The following is a 13781-nucleotide window of genomic DNA, read 5'->3' as shown; positions in this document are numbered from 1 at the left end:
CCAGGTTCTCTATCTTGTTCCATTGGTCTATATTTCTGTTTTTGTGCCAGTACCATACTGTCTTGATGACTGTAGCTTTGTAGAATAATCTGAAGTCAGGAAGGTTGATTCCTCTAGCTTGATTCTTTCACAAGACTTCTTTGGCTTTTGGGAGTCTTTTGTGTTCCATATGAATTGTGAAATTTTTTGTTCTAATTCTGTGAAAAATGTCATTGGAAATTTGATAGGGATTGCATTGAATCTGTAGATTGTGTTAGGTAGTATAGTCATTTTCACAATATTGATTCTTCCTACCCAGGAACATGGACTATCTCTCCATCTGTTTATGTTGTCTTTGCTTTCTTTCACTGGTGTCATAATTTTCTGTGTTAGAGTTCTTTTGTCTACTTAGGTAAGTTTATTCCTAGATATTTAATTCTTTTTGTTGCAGTGGTGAATGGGCTTGATTCCTTAATTTCACTTTCTGATTTTTTAACTTTTACTATATAGAAATGCAAGTGATTTGTGTGTATTGATTTTGTAATCTGCAACTTTACTAAATGTACTGATTGGCTCTAGTGATTGTCTGATAGTATCTTTTGGGTTTTCTATGTACAGTATCCTTTCATCTGCAAACAGTGAGAGTTTTCAGTTCAGTTCAGTCACTCAGGTGTGTCCAACTCTTGCAAGCCCATGAATCACAGCACGCCAGGCCTCCCTGTCCATCACCAACTCCCAGAGTTCACCCAAACTCATGTGCATCAAGTCGGTGATGCCATCCAGCCATCTCATCCTCTGTCTTCCCCTTCTCCTCCTGCCCCCTTCCAATGAGTCAACTCTTCGCATGAGGTGGCCTAAGTATTGGAGTTTCAACCTCAGCATCAGTCCTTCCAATGAACACCGAGGACTGAGCTCCTTTAGGATGGACTGGTTGGATCTCCTTGCAGTCCAAGGGACTCGCAAGAGTCTTCTCCAACACCACAGTTCAAAAGCATCAATTCTTTGGCGCTCAGCCTTCTTTATAGTCCAACTCGCACATCCATACATGACCACTGGAAAAACCACAGCCTTGACTAAATGGACCTTTGTTGACAAAGTAATGTCTCTGCTTTTTAATATACTGTCTAGGTTGATCATAACTTTCCTTCCCAGGAGTAAACATCTTTTAATTTCCTGGCTGCAGTCACCATCTGCAGTGATTTTGGAGCCCAGAAAAATAAACTCTGGCCCTGTTTCCCCATCTATTTCCCATGAAGTGATGGGACCAGATGCCATGATCTTCATTTTCTGAATGTTGAGCTTTAAGCCAACTTTTTCACTCTCCACTTTCACTTTCATCAAGAGACTTTTTAGTTCCTCTTCACTTTCTGCCATAAAGGTGGTGTCATCTGCATATCTGAGGTTATTGATATTTCTCCCCGCAGTCTTGATTCTAGCTAGTGCTTCCTTCAGCCCAGCATTTCTCATGATGTACTCAGTGTATAAGTTAAATAAGCAGGGTGACAATATACAGCCTTGACGTACTCCTTTTCCTGTTTGGAACCAGTCTGTTGTTCCATGTCCAGTTCTAACTGTTGCTTCCTACCTGCATATAGGTTTCTCAAGAAGCAGATCAGGTGGTCTGGTATTCCCATCTCTTTCAGAATTTTCCACAGTTTATTGTATCCACCCAGTCAAAGGCTTTGGCATAGTCAATAAAGCAGAAATAGATGTTTTTCTGGAACTCTTGCTTTTTCCACGATCCAGCGGATGTTGGCAATTTGATCTCTGGTTCCTCTGCCTTTTCTAAAACCAGCTTGAACATCTGGAAGTTCATGGTTCACATATTGCTGAAGCCTGGCTTGGAGAATTTTGAGCATTACTTTACTAACATGTGAGATGAGTGCAATTGTGTGGTAGTTTGAGCATTCTTTTGCATTGCCTTTGTTTGGAATTGGAATGGAAACTGACCTTTTCCAGTCCTGTGGCCACTGCTGAGTTTTCCAAATTTGCTGACATATTGAGTTCAGCACTTTCACAGCATCATCTTTCAGGATTTGAAATAGCTCAACTGGAATTCCATCACCTCCACTAGCTTTGTTTGTAGTGATGCTTCCTAAGGCCACTTGACTTCGCATTCCAGGATGTGTGGCTCTAGGTGAGTCATCACACCATCATGATTATCTTGGTCATGAAGATCTTTTTTGTACAGTTCTTCTGTGTATTCTTGCCACCTCTTCTTAATATCTTCTGCTTCTGTTAGGTCCCTACCATTTCTGTCCTTTCTCAAGCCCATGTTTGCATGAAATGTTCCCTTGGTGTCTAATTTTCTTGAAGAGATCTCTAATCTTTCCCATTCTGTTGTTTTCCTCTATTTCTTTGCATTGATCGCTGAGGAAGGCTTTCTTATCTCTCCTTGCTATTCTTTGGAACTCGTCATTCAAATGGGAATATCTTTTCTCCTTTGCTTTTCCCTTCTCTTCTTTTCACAGCTATTTTTACAACCTCTTCAGACAGCCATTTTACTTTTTTGCATTTCTTTTCCATGGGGATGATCTTGATCCCTGTCTCCTGTACAATGTCACAAACCTCACTTCTTTTCCAATTTGGATTCCTTTTTTTTTTTTTCTTCTCTGATGGCTGAAGCTAGGACTCCAGAACTATGTTGAATAATAGTGATGAAAGTGGACACCCTTGTCTTGTTCCTGATCTTAAGGGGAATGCTTTCATTTTTCACCATTGAGAATAATGTTTGCTGTAGGCTTATCATATATGGCCTTTACTGTGTTGAGATAGGTTCCTTCTAAGCCCGTTTTTTGAAGAATTTCAATCATAAATGGTGCTGAATTTTTTCAAAGGCTTTTTCTACATCTATTAATATGACCATATGGTTTTTATCTTTCAATTTGTTAATATGGTGTATCACATTGATTGACTTGCATATATTAAAGAATCCTCTCATCCCTGGAATAAACCTAACTTGATCATGGTATATGAGCTTTTTGATGTGTTGCTGAATTCTCTTTGCTAAAATTTTGTTGAGGATTTTTTCATCTATGTCAATCAGTTATACTGGCCTGTAGTTTTCTTTTTTCGTGTGTTGTCTTTCTCTGGTTTTAGTATCAGGGTGGTGGTGGCCTCGTGGAATGAGTTTGGAAGTGTTCCTTCCTCTGCAATTTTTTGAAAGAGTTTAGAAGGATAGGCATTAGCTCTTCTCTCTAAATGTTTGATAGAATTCTCCTGTGAAGCCATCTGGTCCTGGGGTTTTCTTTTTTAGGATATTTTGTTCACAGTTTCAATTTCAGTGCTTGTAATTGGGTTCTTCATAATTTCTGTTTCTTCCTGCTTCAGTCTTGGAAGTTTGAATCCTCGTTCAGTCTTGGAAGTTTGAACTTACCTAGGAATCTGTCCATTTCTTCCAGGTTATCCATTTTATCACCATATAATTGTTCATAATAGTCTCTTATAATCCTTAGTATTTCTGCATTGTCTGTTGTAACCTATCCTTTTTCTTTTCTAATTTTGTTGATTTGATTCTTCTCTCTTTTTTCCTTGATGAGCCTGGCTAAAGGTTTATCAATTTTATTTATCTTCTCAAAGAACCAACTTTTAGTTTTATTAATCTTTACTATTGTTCTTTCGTTTCTTTTTCAATTATTTCTGCTCAGATCTTTATGATTTCTGTCCTAATTTTGAGGGTTTTTTTTGTTCTTCTTTTTCCAGTTGTTTTAGGTGTAAAATTAGTTTGTCTATTCGATGTTTTTCTTGTTTCTTGAGGTAGGATTGTCTTGCTATAAACTTCCCGCTTAGAACTGCTTTTACTGCATCCCATAGGTTTTGAGTTGTCGTGTTTTCATTGTCATTTGTTTCTAGAAATTTTTCAATTTCCCTTTTGATTTCTTCTGTAACTGGTTGGTTATTTAGAAATGTGTTGTTTAATCTCCATATGTTTGAGTTTTTCACAGTTTCTTTTTTGTAATTGATATCTAGTTTCATAGCATTGTGGTCAGAGAACATGCTTTATATGATTTCAATTTTCTTAAATTTACTGAGGTTTGATTTGTGACCCAAGATGTGGTCTATCCTGGAGAATGTTCCATGTGCACTTGGGAAGAAGGTATATTCTTCTGCATTTGAATGGAATGTCCTGAAGATACCATTGAGATCCATCTCATCTAATGTATCATTTAAGACTTGTATTTCCTTATTAATTTTCTGTTTTGATGATCTGTCTGTTGGTGTGAGTGGTGTGTTAAAGTCTCCTACTATTATTGTGTTATCATCAGTTTCTCCTTTTATGTCTGTTAGTGTTTGTCTTATGTATTGAGGTGCTCTTATGTTGGGTGCATAGATATTTACAATTGTTATGTCTTCCTCTTGGATTGATCCCTTGATCATTATGTACTGTCCTTCCTTATCTCTTGTAATATTCTTTATTTTAAGGTCTGTTTGTCTGATATGAGGATTGCTACTCCAGCTTTCTTTAGCTTCCCGTTTGAATGGACTATATTTTTCCATCTTCTCACTTTCAGTCTATATGTATCTTTAGGTCTAAAGTGGATTTCTTGTAGACAGCATATTTATGGGTCTTGTTTTTTAATCCATTCAGCCAGTCTGTGTCTTTTGGTTGGAGCAGTTAATCCATTTACATTTAAAGTAATCATTGATATATGTGTTCCTATTGTCGTTTTCTTAATTGTTTGGGGTTGATTCTGTAGATCCTTTTTCTTTTGTATTTCTTATCTATATAAGTCCCTTTAAACATTTGTTGTAAAACTGGTTTGATGGTACTGAATTCTCTTAACTTTTGCCCGTCAGAATAGATTTTTATTTCTTCATCAATTTTGAATGAGATCCTTGCCAGGTACAGTAATCTTAGTTGTAGATTTTTCCCTTTCAGTACTTTAAATAATATCCTGCCATTCCCTTTTGGCCTGCAGAGTTTCTGCTGAAAGATCAGCTGTTAAACATATGGGGTTTCCCTTGTATGTTACTTGTTGCTTCTCCCTTGCTGCTTTTAATATTCTTTGTTTCTGCTTAGTCTTAGTTAGTTTGATTAGTATGTGTCTTGGCGTGTTTCTCCTTGGATTTGTCCTATACGGGATTCTTTATGCCTCTTGGACTTGATTGACTGTTTCCTTTTCCATGTTGGGGAAATTTTCAACTATAATCTCTTCAAAATTTTTCTCATACCCTTTCTTTTTCTCTTCTTCTGGGACCCCTATAATTCAAATGTTGGAAATGTTGGTGCATTTGATATTGTCCCAGAAGTCTCTGAGACTATCCTCAATTCTTTTCATTCTTTTTACTTTATTCTGCTCTTCAGAAGTTATTTCCATTATTTTATCTTCCAGGTCACTGATTGGTTCTTCTGCTTCAGATATTCTGCTTTCAATTCCTTCTAGAGTGTTTTTAATTTCAGTAATTGTGTTGTTTGTATGTTTATAATTCTGTGTCTTTGTTAATTGATTCTCGCATTTTCTCCATTTTGTTTTCAACGTTTTTGATCATTTTTACTATCATTATTCTGAATTTTTTTTCAGGTAGTTTGCCCATTTCCTCTTAATTTATTTGGACTTCTGTGTTTTTAGTTTGTTCCTTCACTTGTGTAGTATTTTTCTGCCTTTTCTTTATTATTATTTTTTTTTTTAACTTACTGTGTTTGAGGTCTTTTCCCAGGCTTCAAGGTTGAATTCTTTCTCCCTTTTGGTTTCTGCCCTCCTAAGGTTTGTGTAAGCTTCATATAGGGTGTGATTTGTGCTGAGTTTTTGTTTGTTTGTTTTTCCTCTGATGGGCAAGGCTGAGTGAGGTGATAATTCTGTCTCTGATGATTGGGTTTGTGGGGGTTTTTTTGTTTGTTGTTTAGATGAGGTGTCCTGTACTACTGGAGGGTGCCACTGATGGTTGGGTGATGCCAGGTCTTGTATTCAGCTGATTTCCTTTGTGTGAGTTCTCACTCTTTCATACTCCCTAGGGTTAGTTCTCTGGTAGTCTAGGGTTTTGGAATCAGTGCTCCCACCCAAAGGCTCAGGGCTTGATCTCTTCAATGACCCTTGTCAAATTGGTGTAGCCAGAATGCCATTATGTTTCCTCTTAGGGATTTTTCATCCACAGACCCCAACTCTGCTCTGGATCTCATGTCTGACCTATCAGAGAACAGCATCTGAAATCGAGAGGTGGTACCCATCCTTCTAATTCATGCTGAGCCCAGTAGAGTGGAGATGGGAGAGGCTGGATGGTGTTCCCAGACTGTCCCTCAAAACTGATTTCCCTGGGCGCCTTCCTTGGAGGGGACTGTAGAGACCCACACTCAGAAAACGCTGCTTAGTTTGGCATTTAAATCCAGCAGGCCAGAAATAACACTCATACTGCTTAAAAAATTTCTGCTTTCCTCCTCCAGGCAGAAGGGGTCTTTAAAGAACGAGGAACTGGGAAAGCCCAATTCCTCAATGAATGAATAAAGTTTTTGCTCTGCTTTGTGGAGGACTATCCTGGTTCTTCAGATGGTAAAGAATCCACCTGCAATGTCCCTAAGATATTTTTAATTGAAGGATAATTGCTTTACAATATTGTGTTGTTATTTTCTGCTATACTTCAACATGAATCAGCTGTAGGCATACCTATGTTCCCTCCCTCTTAAACGTCCCTCTCACCTCCCATCCCATCCTACCCCTCTAGGATGTCACAGAGAACGGGTTTGAGCTCCTTGAGTCGCACAGCAAATTCCTACTGGCTTTCTGTTTTAAATATGGTAGTTTATATATTTCCATGCTATTCTCTCCATTCATCCCACCTTCTCCTTCCCCCCAGCCCCATGTCCACAAGTCTTTCCTCTATGTCTGTGTTTCCATTGCTGCCTGCAGGTAGGTTCATCAATACCATTTTTCTATATTCTGTGTTGTTACTGTTCAGTCTCTCAGTCATGTCCAATTCTTTGTGACCCCTCAGTCATGTCCAATTCTTTGTGCAGCATGCCAGGCTTCCCTGTCCTTCACCATCTCCCAGTTCAGTTCAGTTTAGTTCAGTTGCTCAGTTGTGCTCGACTGTTTGCAACTCCATGGACCGTAGCACACCAGGCCTCCCTGTCCATCACCAACTCCCGGTTTGCTCAAACTCATGTCCTTTTGAGTTGGTGATGCTCTCCAACCATCTCATCCTCTGTCTCAACCCCTTTTCCTCCCACCTTCAATCTTTTTCAGCATCAGGGTCTTTTCCAGTAAGTCAGTTCTTTGGATCAGGTGGCCAAAGTGTTGGAGTTTCAGCTTCAGCATCAGTCCTTGCAATGAATATTCAGGACTGATTTCCTTTAGTATTGAGTGGTTTGATCTCCTTGCAGTCCAGGGGACTCTCAAGAGTCTTCTCCAACACCAGATGGAAAGTATTGGTTCTTTGGCACTCAGCCTGGTTTTTGATCCAACTCTCACATCCATACATGTGTACTGGAAAAACCACAGCTTTGAATCTTTGTCGGCATCCTGATGTCTCTGCTTTTAATATGCTGTCTAGGTTTGTCTTAGCTTTTCTTTCAAGGAGCAAACATCTTTTAATTTTGCGGCTGCATTCACCCTTTCTCCGTGATTTTGGAGCCCAAGAAAAGAAAATCTGTCACTGTTTCCACTTTTCCCCCTCTGTTTGCCTTGAAGTTATGGGACCAGATGCCATGGTCTTAGTTTTCTGAATGTTGAATTTTCAGCCAGCTTTTTCACTCTCCTCTTTCACCCTCATCAGGAGTCTCTTTAATTCCTCTTCTCTCTCTGCAATTAGAATGGTATCATCTGCGTATCTGAGGTTGCTGATATTTCTCCTTGCAATCTTGATTCCAGCTTGTGCTTCATCCAGCCTGGCATTTCTCATGATATACTCTGCATATAAGTTAAATAAGCAGGGTGACACTAGACACCCTTTACATACTCCTTTCCCAGTTTGAAACCAGTCTGTTCTTCCATGTCTGGTTCTAACTGTTGCTTCTTGACCTGCATATAGGTTTCTCAGGAGACAGGTAAGGTGGTCTGGTATCCCAGTCTTTAAGAATTTTCCACAGTTGGTTATGATCCACACAATCAAAGGGTTTAGTGTGGTCAGTGAAACAGAAGTAGATGTTTTTTTTGAATTCTCTTGATTTTCTGTGATACAGCAGATGCTGGCAATTTTATCTTTGCCTCCTCTGCCTTTTCTAAATCCAGCTGTTATATCTGGAAGTCCTCAGTTCACGTACTGTTGAAATCTACCTTGAAGGATTTTGAGCATTACCTTGCTAGCGTGTGAAACGAGTGCAATTGTGCAGTAGTTTGAACTTTCTTTGGCATTGCCTTTCTTTGGGATTGGAATGAAAACTGACCTTTTCCAGTCATGTGGCCACTGCTGAGCTTTCCAAATTTGCTTGCCTATTGAGTGCCCCACTTTCATAGCATCATCATCTAGGATTTGCGATAGCTCGGCTGTAATTCCATCACCTCTACTAGCTTTGTTTGTATTGATGCTTCCTAAGGCCACTTGACTTTGTACTCTAAGATGTCTGGATCTAGGTGAGTGGTCACACCATTGTGGTTATCTGGGTCATTTAGATCTTTTTTTGTAACGTTCTGCTGTGAATTCTTGCCACCACTTCTTAATATCTTCTGCTTCTGTTAGATCCTTACCATTTCTGTCCTTTATTGTGCACATCTTTGCTCTAAATATTCCCTTGGTATCTCTAATTTTCTTGGAAAGATCTCTAGTCGTTCCCTTTCTATTGTTTTCCTCTATTTCTTTGCATTGTTCAATTAGAAAGGCTTTCTTCTCTCTTTTGTATGCAGGTCAGGAAACAACAGTTAGAACTGGACATGAAACAACAGACTGGTTCCAAATAGGAAAAGGAGTACGTCAAAGCTGTATATTGTCACCCTGCTTATTTAACTTATATGCACAGTACATCATGAGAAACGCTGGACTGCAAGAAACACAAGCTGGAATCAATATTGCCGAGAGAAATATCAATAACCTCAGATATGCAGATGACACCACCCTTATGGCAGAAAGTGAAGAGGAACTAAAAATCCTCTTGATGAAGGTGAAAGTGGAGAGTGAAAAAGTTGGCTTAAAGCTCAACATTCAGAAAATGAAGATCATGGCATCTGGTCCCATCACTTCATGGGAAATAGATGGGGAAACAGTGGAAACAGTGTCAGACTTTATTTTTTTGGGCTCCAAATCATTACAGATGGTGACTGCAGCCATGAAATTAAAAGATGCTTATTCCTTGGAAGGAAAGTTATGACCAACCTAGATAGCATATTCAAAAGCAGAGACATTACTTTGCCAACAAAGGTCCATCTAGTCAAGGCTATGGTTTTTCCTGTGGTCATGTATGGATGTGAGAGTTGGACTTTGAAGAAGGCTAAGTGCCGAAGAATTGATGCTTTTGAACTGTGGTGTTGGAGAAGACTCTTGAGAGTCCCTTGGACTGCCAGGAGATCCACCAGTCCATTCTGAAGGAGATCAGCCCTGGGATTTCTTTGGAAGGAATGATAATAAAGCTGAAACTCCAGTACTTTGGCCACCTCATGCGAAGAGTTGACTCATTGGAAAAGACTCTGGTGCTGGGAGGAATTGGGGGCATGGGGGGAAGGGGACGACAGAGGATCAGATGGCTGGATGGCATCACTGACTTGATGGACGTGAGTCTGAGTGAACTCCGGGAGTTGGTGATGGACAGGGAGGCCTGGCGTGCTGCGATTCATGGGGTCGCCAAGAGTCGGACACGACTGAGCAACTGAACTGAACTGAACTGATATTTGCTAATATACAGTATTTGTTTTTCTCTTTCTGACTTATTTCATTGTATATAATAGGTTCTTCATTCATTTACTTCATTAGAATTGACTGAAATGTCTTCCTTTTTATGACTGAGTAGTATTCCATTGTATATATGTAGAAACTTCTTTATCCATTCATCTGTTGATGGACATCTAGGTTGCTTCCATGTCCCAGCTATTGCAAATAGTGCTGCATTGAGCACTAGGTTACCTGTGTCCTTTTCAATTATGGTTTTACCAGGGTATGTTCCCAGTAGTGGAACGGTTAGATCATATGATAGTTTTATTCCTTGTTTTCTTAAGGAATCTCCATACTCTTCTCCATAATATCTGTATCAATTTACATTCCTACCAATCATGCAGAAGGAGTTCCCTTTCTATACACTCTCTCAAGCATTTATTATTTGTCAGTTTTTTTCATGATGGCCATTCTGATCAGTGTGAGGTGATATCCCATGTAGTTTTGATTTGGATTTCTCTTATAAAGTACAATATTGAGCTACTTTTCATATGTTTATTAGCCATCTGTATGTCTTCTTTGAAGAAATGTCTGTTTAGGTCTTCTGCCAGTTTCCACTTTTTAATTGGGTTGTATGTTTTTCTGTTACTGAGTTGCATGAGCTGGTTGTATATTTTGGAAATTAATCCTCTGTCAGTTGTTTCATTTGCTATTCCCCCATTATGTGGGTTGTCTTTTCACCTTGTTTATAGTTTCCTTTGTTGTGCAAAAGCTTTTAAGTTTAATTATATCATACTTGTTTGTTTTTATTTCCATTACTGGAGAAGGTGGGTCATAGAGGATCTTGCTGTGATTTATGTCATAGAGTGTTTTGCCTCTGTTTTCCTCTAAGAGTTTTATAGTTTCTGGTCTTACAGTGAGTGAGTGAAGTTGCTCAGTCATGTCCAACTTTTCGCGACCCCATAGACTGTAGCCTACCAGGGTCCTCCATCCATATTTTCCAGGCAAGAATACTGGAGTGGGTTGCCGTTTCCATCTCCTGAAGATCTTCCCGACCCAGGGATTGAACCCAGGTCTCCCACACTGTAGGCAGACGCTTTACCATCTGAGCCATTACATTTAGGTCTTTAATCCATTTTGAGTTTATCTTCATGTACGGTGTCAGAAAGTGTTCTAATTTCATTCTTTTAAATGTAGCTGTTCAGTATTGCAGCACCACTTATTGAAGAGACTGTCTTTTCTCCGTTGTATGTTCTTGCCTCCTTTGATGAAAGAAAGAGGACATAAACAGATGGAGAGTAATTTCTTGTTCCTGGGTTGGAAGAATCAATGGTATCAAAATCAATATACTGTTAAAAGCAGTCTACAGATTCAGTGCAATCCTTATCAGTTTACCAATGGCATTTTTCACAGAACTAGAACTAAAAATTTCACAATTCATAAGAGACCCTGAATAGCCAAAGCCATCTTGAGAAAAAAGAATGGAGCTAGAGGAATCATTCTTCCTAATTTCATGCTATAATACAAAACTATAGTCATTGAGACAGTATGGTACTGACACAAAACAGAAATATAGACCAATGGAATAAGATAGAAAGCCCAGAGATAAATCTATGCACCTACGGGCACCTTATCTTTGGCAAAGGAGGCGAGAATGCAAAGCTAGGACATTTTAGAACAAATAGGAACCTAAGAATGCATTTCAGTAGCCATTAGAGCAATGACCATATCACAGGTTACATCATGTAAACTTTGGTAAACACTGTAAACTCATGCAGATGAGAGTAAAAAAGAGAATTAATGCCTTCCTTTTATTATGAACGTAATTTTGTCTTCAAGGATCTCTGTATCACTTTTGAGAATTAGTTGTTGAAAGAATAATGGCCTGATAAAATTCTTATTATAAAATACTAGATGAAAATAGTATAATACAATCAGCATACTGTATCAGTCCCAGTTTTTTTTTTCCTTAAGAAAAAAATACAAAACTCTCCCCTCAGATCACATTTATAAACAAGAATACATCCAACATTTATCAAGTTGAATGTGTCCAGATGTTAGCAGTATTTATTATCACATGGTTTTAAAAAATCAGGTAATTTTTTCTTCTGCATTTTTCTGTATTTTCATAATTTTTTAGGATAAACATTACTTTTGCAATCAGAAAAAACCACTTGTGCTTTACCAAGGAAAGTTTTCTTGGCTTACACTTGTAGAATTTTTATGGCTTACACTACACTTTTTTGTGGAACAGGGAAAGTGGTTTAAATCTCTCTCTCTGGTTGAAGGGTTTTCATTTTGCTATTAAATCTGAATAAAAAGAAAATTTCAAACTAAAGAATTTTAATGTTTAGTTTTACTCTCTAATTATTAATACAACTTTATATCATCAAAAATATTGCAACCATACCATCTTGTATAAATTCTATTTTTATTTTGTGACTTTATATATAAGAAGTCATTGTGTAAAAGAATGTGATTCATTTATCCTGTGCGGTAGCCTACTAATAATGATTTCGCTAATGTTTTTCTTTTATAGGAAAAAGCTCAGGCTGTAGAACTCTGGCAGACTGTTTCTCAGGAGTTGTACAAGCTACGGAAACTTTACCAAGAACATATGACTGAGGCCCAGATTCATGTTCTTGAAAGTCAAAAGCAAAAGGTAATTTTGGATTTCATGGTTTTCTTGTGTATCAACAAGTTGCATTCTGGAGAAATTCAGTTTTGGCGAAGAATGCCCTAGTCTCTAGTGTAATATTTATGTTGGCAATAAATAGATCTTTGATGGTTAGAAATCTTTTGAACACATTAAATGATTAAAATAGTGCCTAGTGTACATTGGGTTTTATAATGTTATTAGCCCTGAAAGCTGTCTTTAGGGCTAAAAAGTGGCCATAAGATTTTATGTATAAATGAATCTCTAAAACTTTTATACTCCTGATTTTTTTACCTGATTAAAAAAAAGACCAAAACTGTTCATTAGTTTATGGACAGTGAAGAAGGCTACTCGAATATGACAACACTGTGTAAAACAAAAATGTTAACAACCTTAAATGTGACCTTTTACTGAAATAGATGTCAAGTGCCTCTAATATAAATTCATCAGAATAGGATTTTAAAAGAGGAAGGAATCTTAATGGTTATTAAGGATTTCTTTATGTCCAAAGCAAGAATCATTTTATATTCTTTTAAAGTGGGCATCTAACTTTTGTTTTATATCTCTGTTAACACACACTCACTATCTCACAAGACCATCCATTCCATTGCAAAATCTACCTCCCTTATCTTTCCATTGATTCTTTTCTGCTAGGTATATTGAAAACTTTATGACACAGAGCAGGTATCTTTTTTATGCTTTGGTGAACTTAGAATATTCCTTTTTAAGTTCAGATCAGCTTCCAACATTTTATCCTTTGAACTTTCTATGTATGAAATAACCTTAGTATTCCTGCGATGTGAATTTTTTGCTAGTCCTCCTTCTGGGACATCTTCATCATTTTCATCAGAACTTCTTTCTTCACTCATGTTGGGTTCACTTTCACTAAGTTACCCTTGCCAGTGTGTCTGTACTCTCCTGACTAGTGGCAGTGTCCATGTTCTCACATTCAGATATTTTCTCCTGTAACTTCATTTACAACATTATCCAGAGTTACCACTTTCTGTTTCTTTGCAGCAGTTTTGTCTTCATTGGCTAATTCCTTCTTTCAGTTATCAGTTTTTTAAAAAATGTCACATGAGTATATTATCACTGAAAGAAAAGGAGACAGCACAACTGCACACTTTGCTATCTGTGCATGAACTGAATAACAGAAGCTCTGAGACAAGACACAGACTTCGAAAGTAATTAGACACTGATCATAATGTTCTGTTATCACATAGTCAGTTGTAGACTGAAGAGTTAGCAGTAAAGTCTGTGTTTTATGTAATAATAATTACTATACTGAGTAATATATAATCAATGTTATATATAGTATTATACAGTTAAAGTATTGGTGTATGAAATTTGAATCATGTTATACAGGACTAATATAATTGAACCATACTATAGTAAGTGAAAGTCATGCATTTCA

The 13781-nt window shown here is 37.8% G+C and overlaps 1 protein-coding gene across 5 annotated transcripts in view; it reads left to right on the top strand.

The window, feature by feature from the left end:
• Positions 1 to 13781, top strand: part of SCLT1 (sodium channel and clathrin linker 1) — a 230455-nt gene that overhangs the window by 73795 nt on the left and 142879 nt on the right. For all 5 annotated transcript variants that reach the window (XM_006067319.4, XM_025268069.3, XM_044930432.2 and 2 more), the window contains one exon: positions 12251 to 12373. In XM_006067319.4, the coding sequence (XP_006067381.3) occupies positions 12251 to 12373 (123 nt within the window). The remainder of the gene's footprint in view (positions 1 to 12250; positions 12374 to 13781) is intronic.

Source organism: Bubalus bubalis, chromosome 17 (genome assembly GCF_019923935.1).
Source record: "Bubalus bubalis isolate 160015118507 breed Murrah chromosome 17, NDDB_SH_1, whole genome shotgun sequence".
Classification (NCBI taxonomy): domain Eukaryota; kingdom Metazoa; phylum Chordata; class Mammalia; order Artiodactyla; family Bovidae; genus Bubalus; species Bubalus bubalis.
Note: the sequence above shows the minus strand (reverse complement) of the source record. Positions and strands in the feature narration are given on the sequence as shown.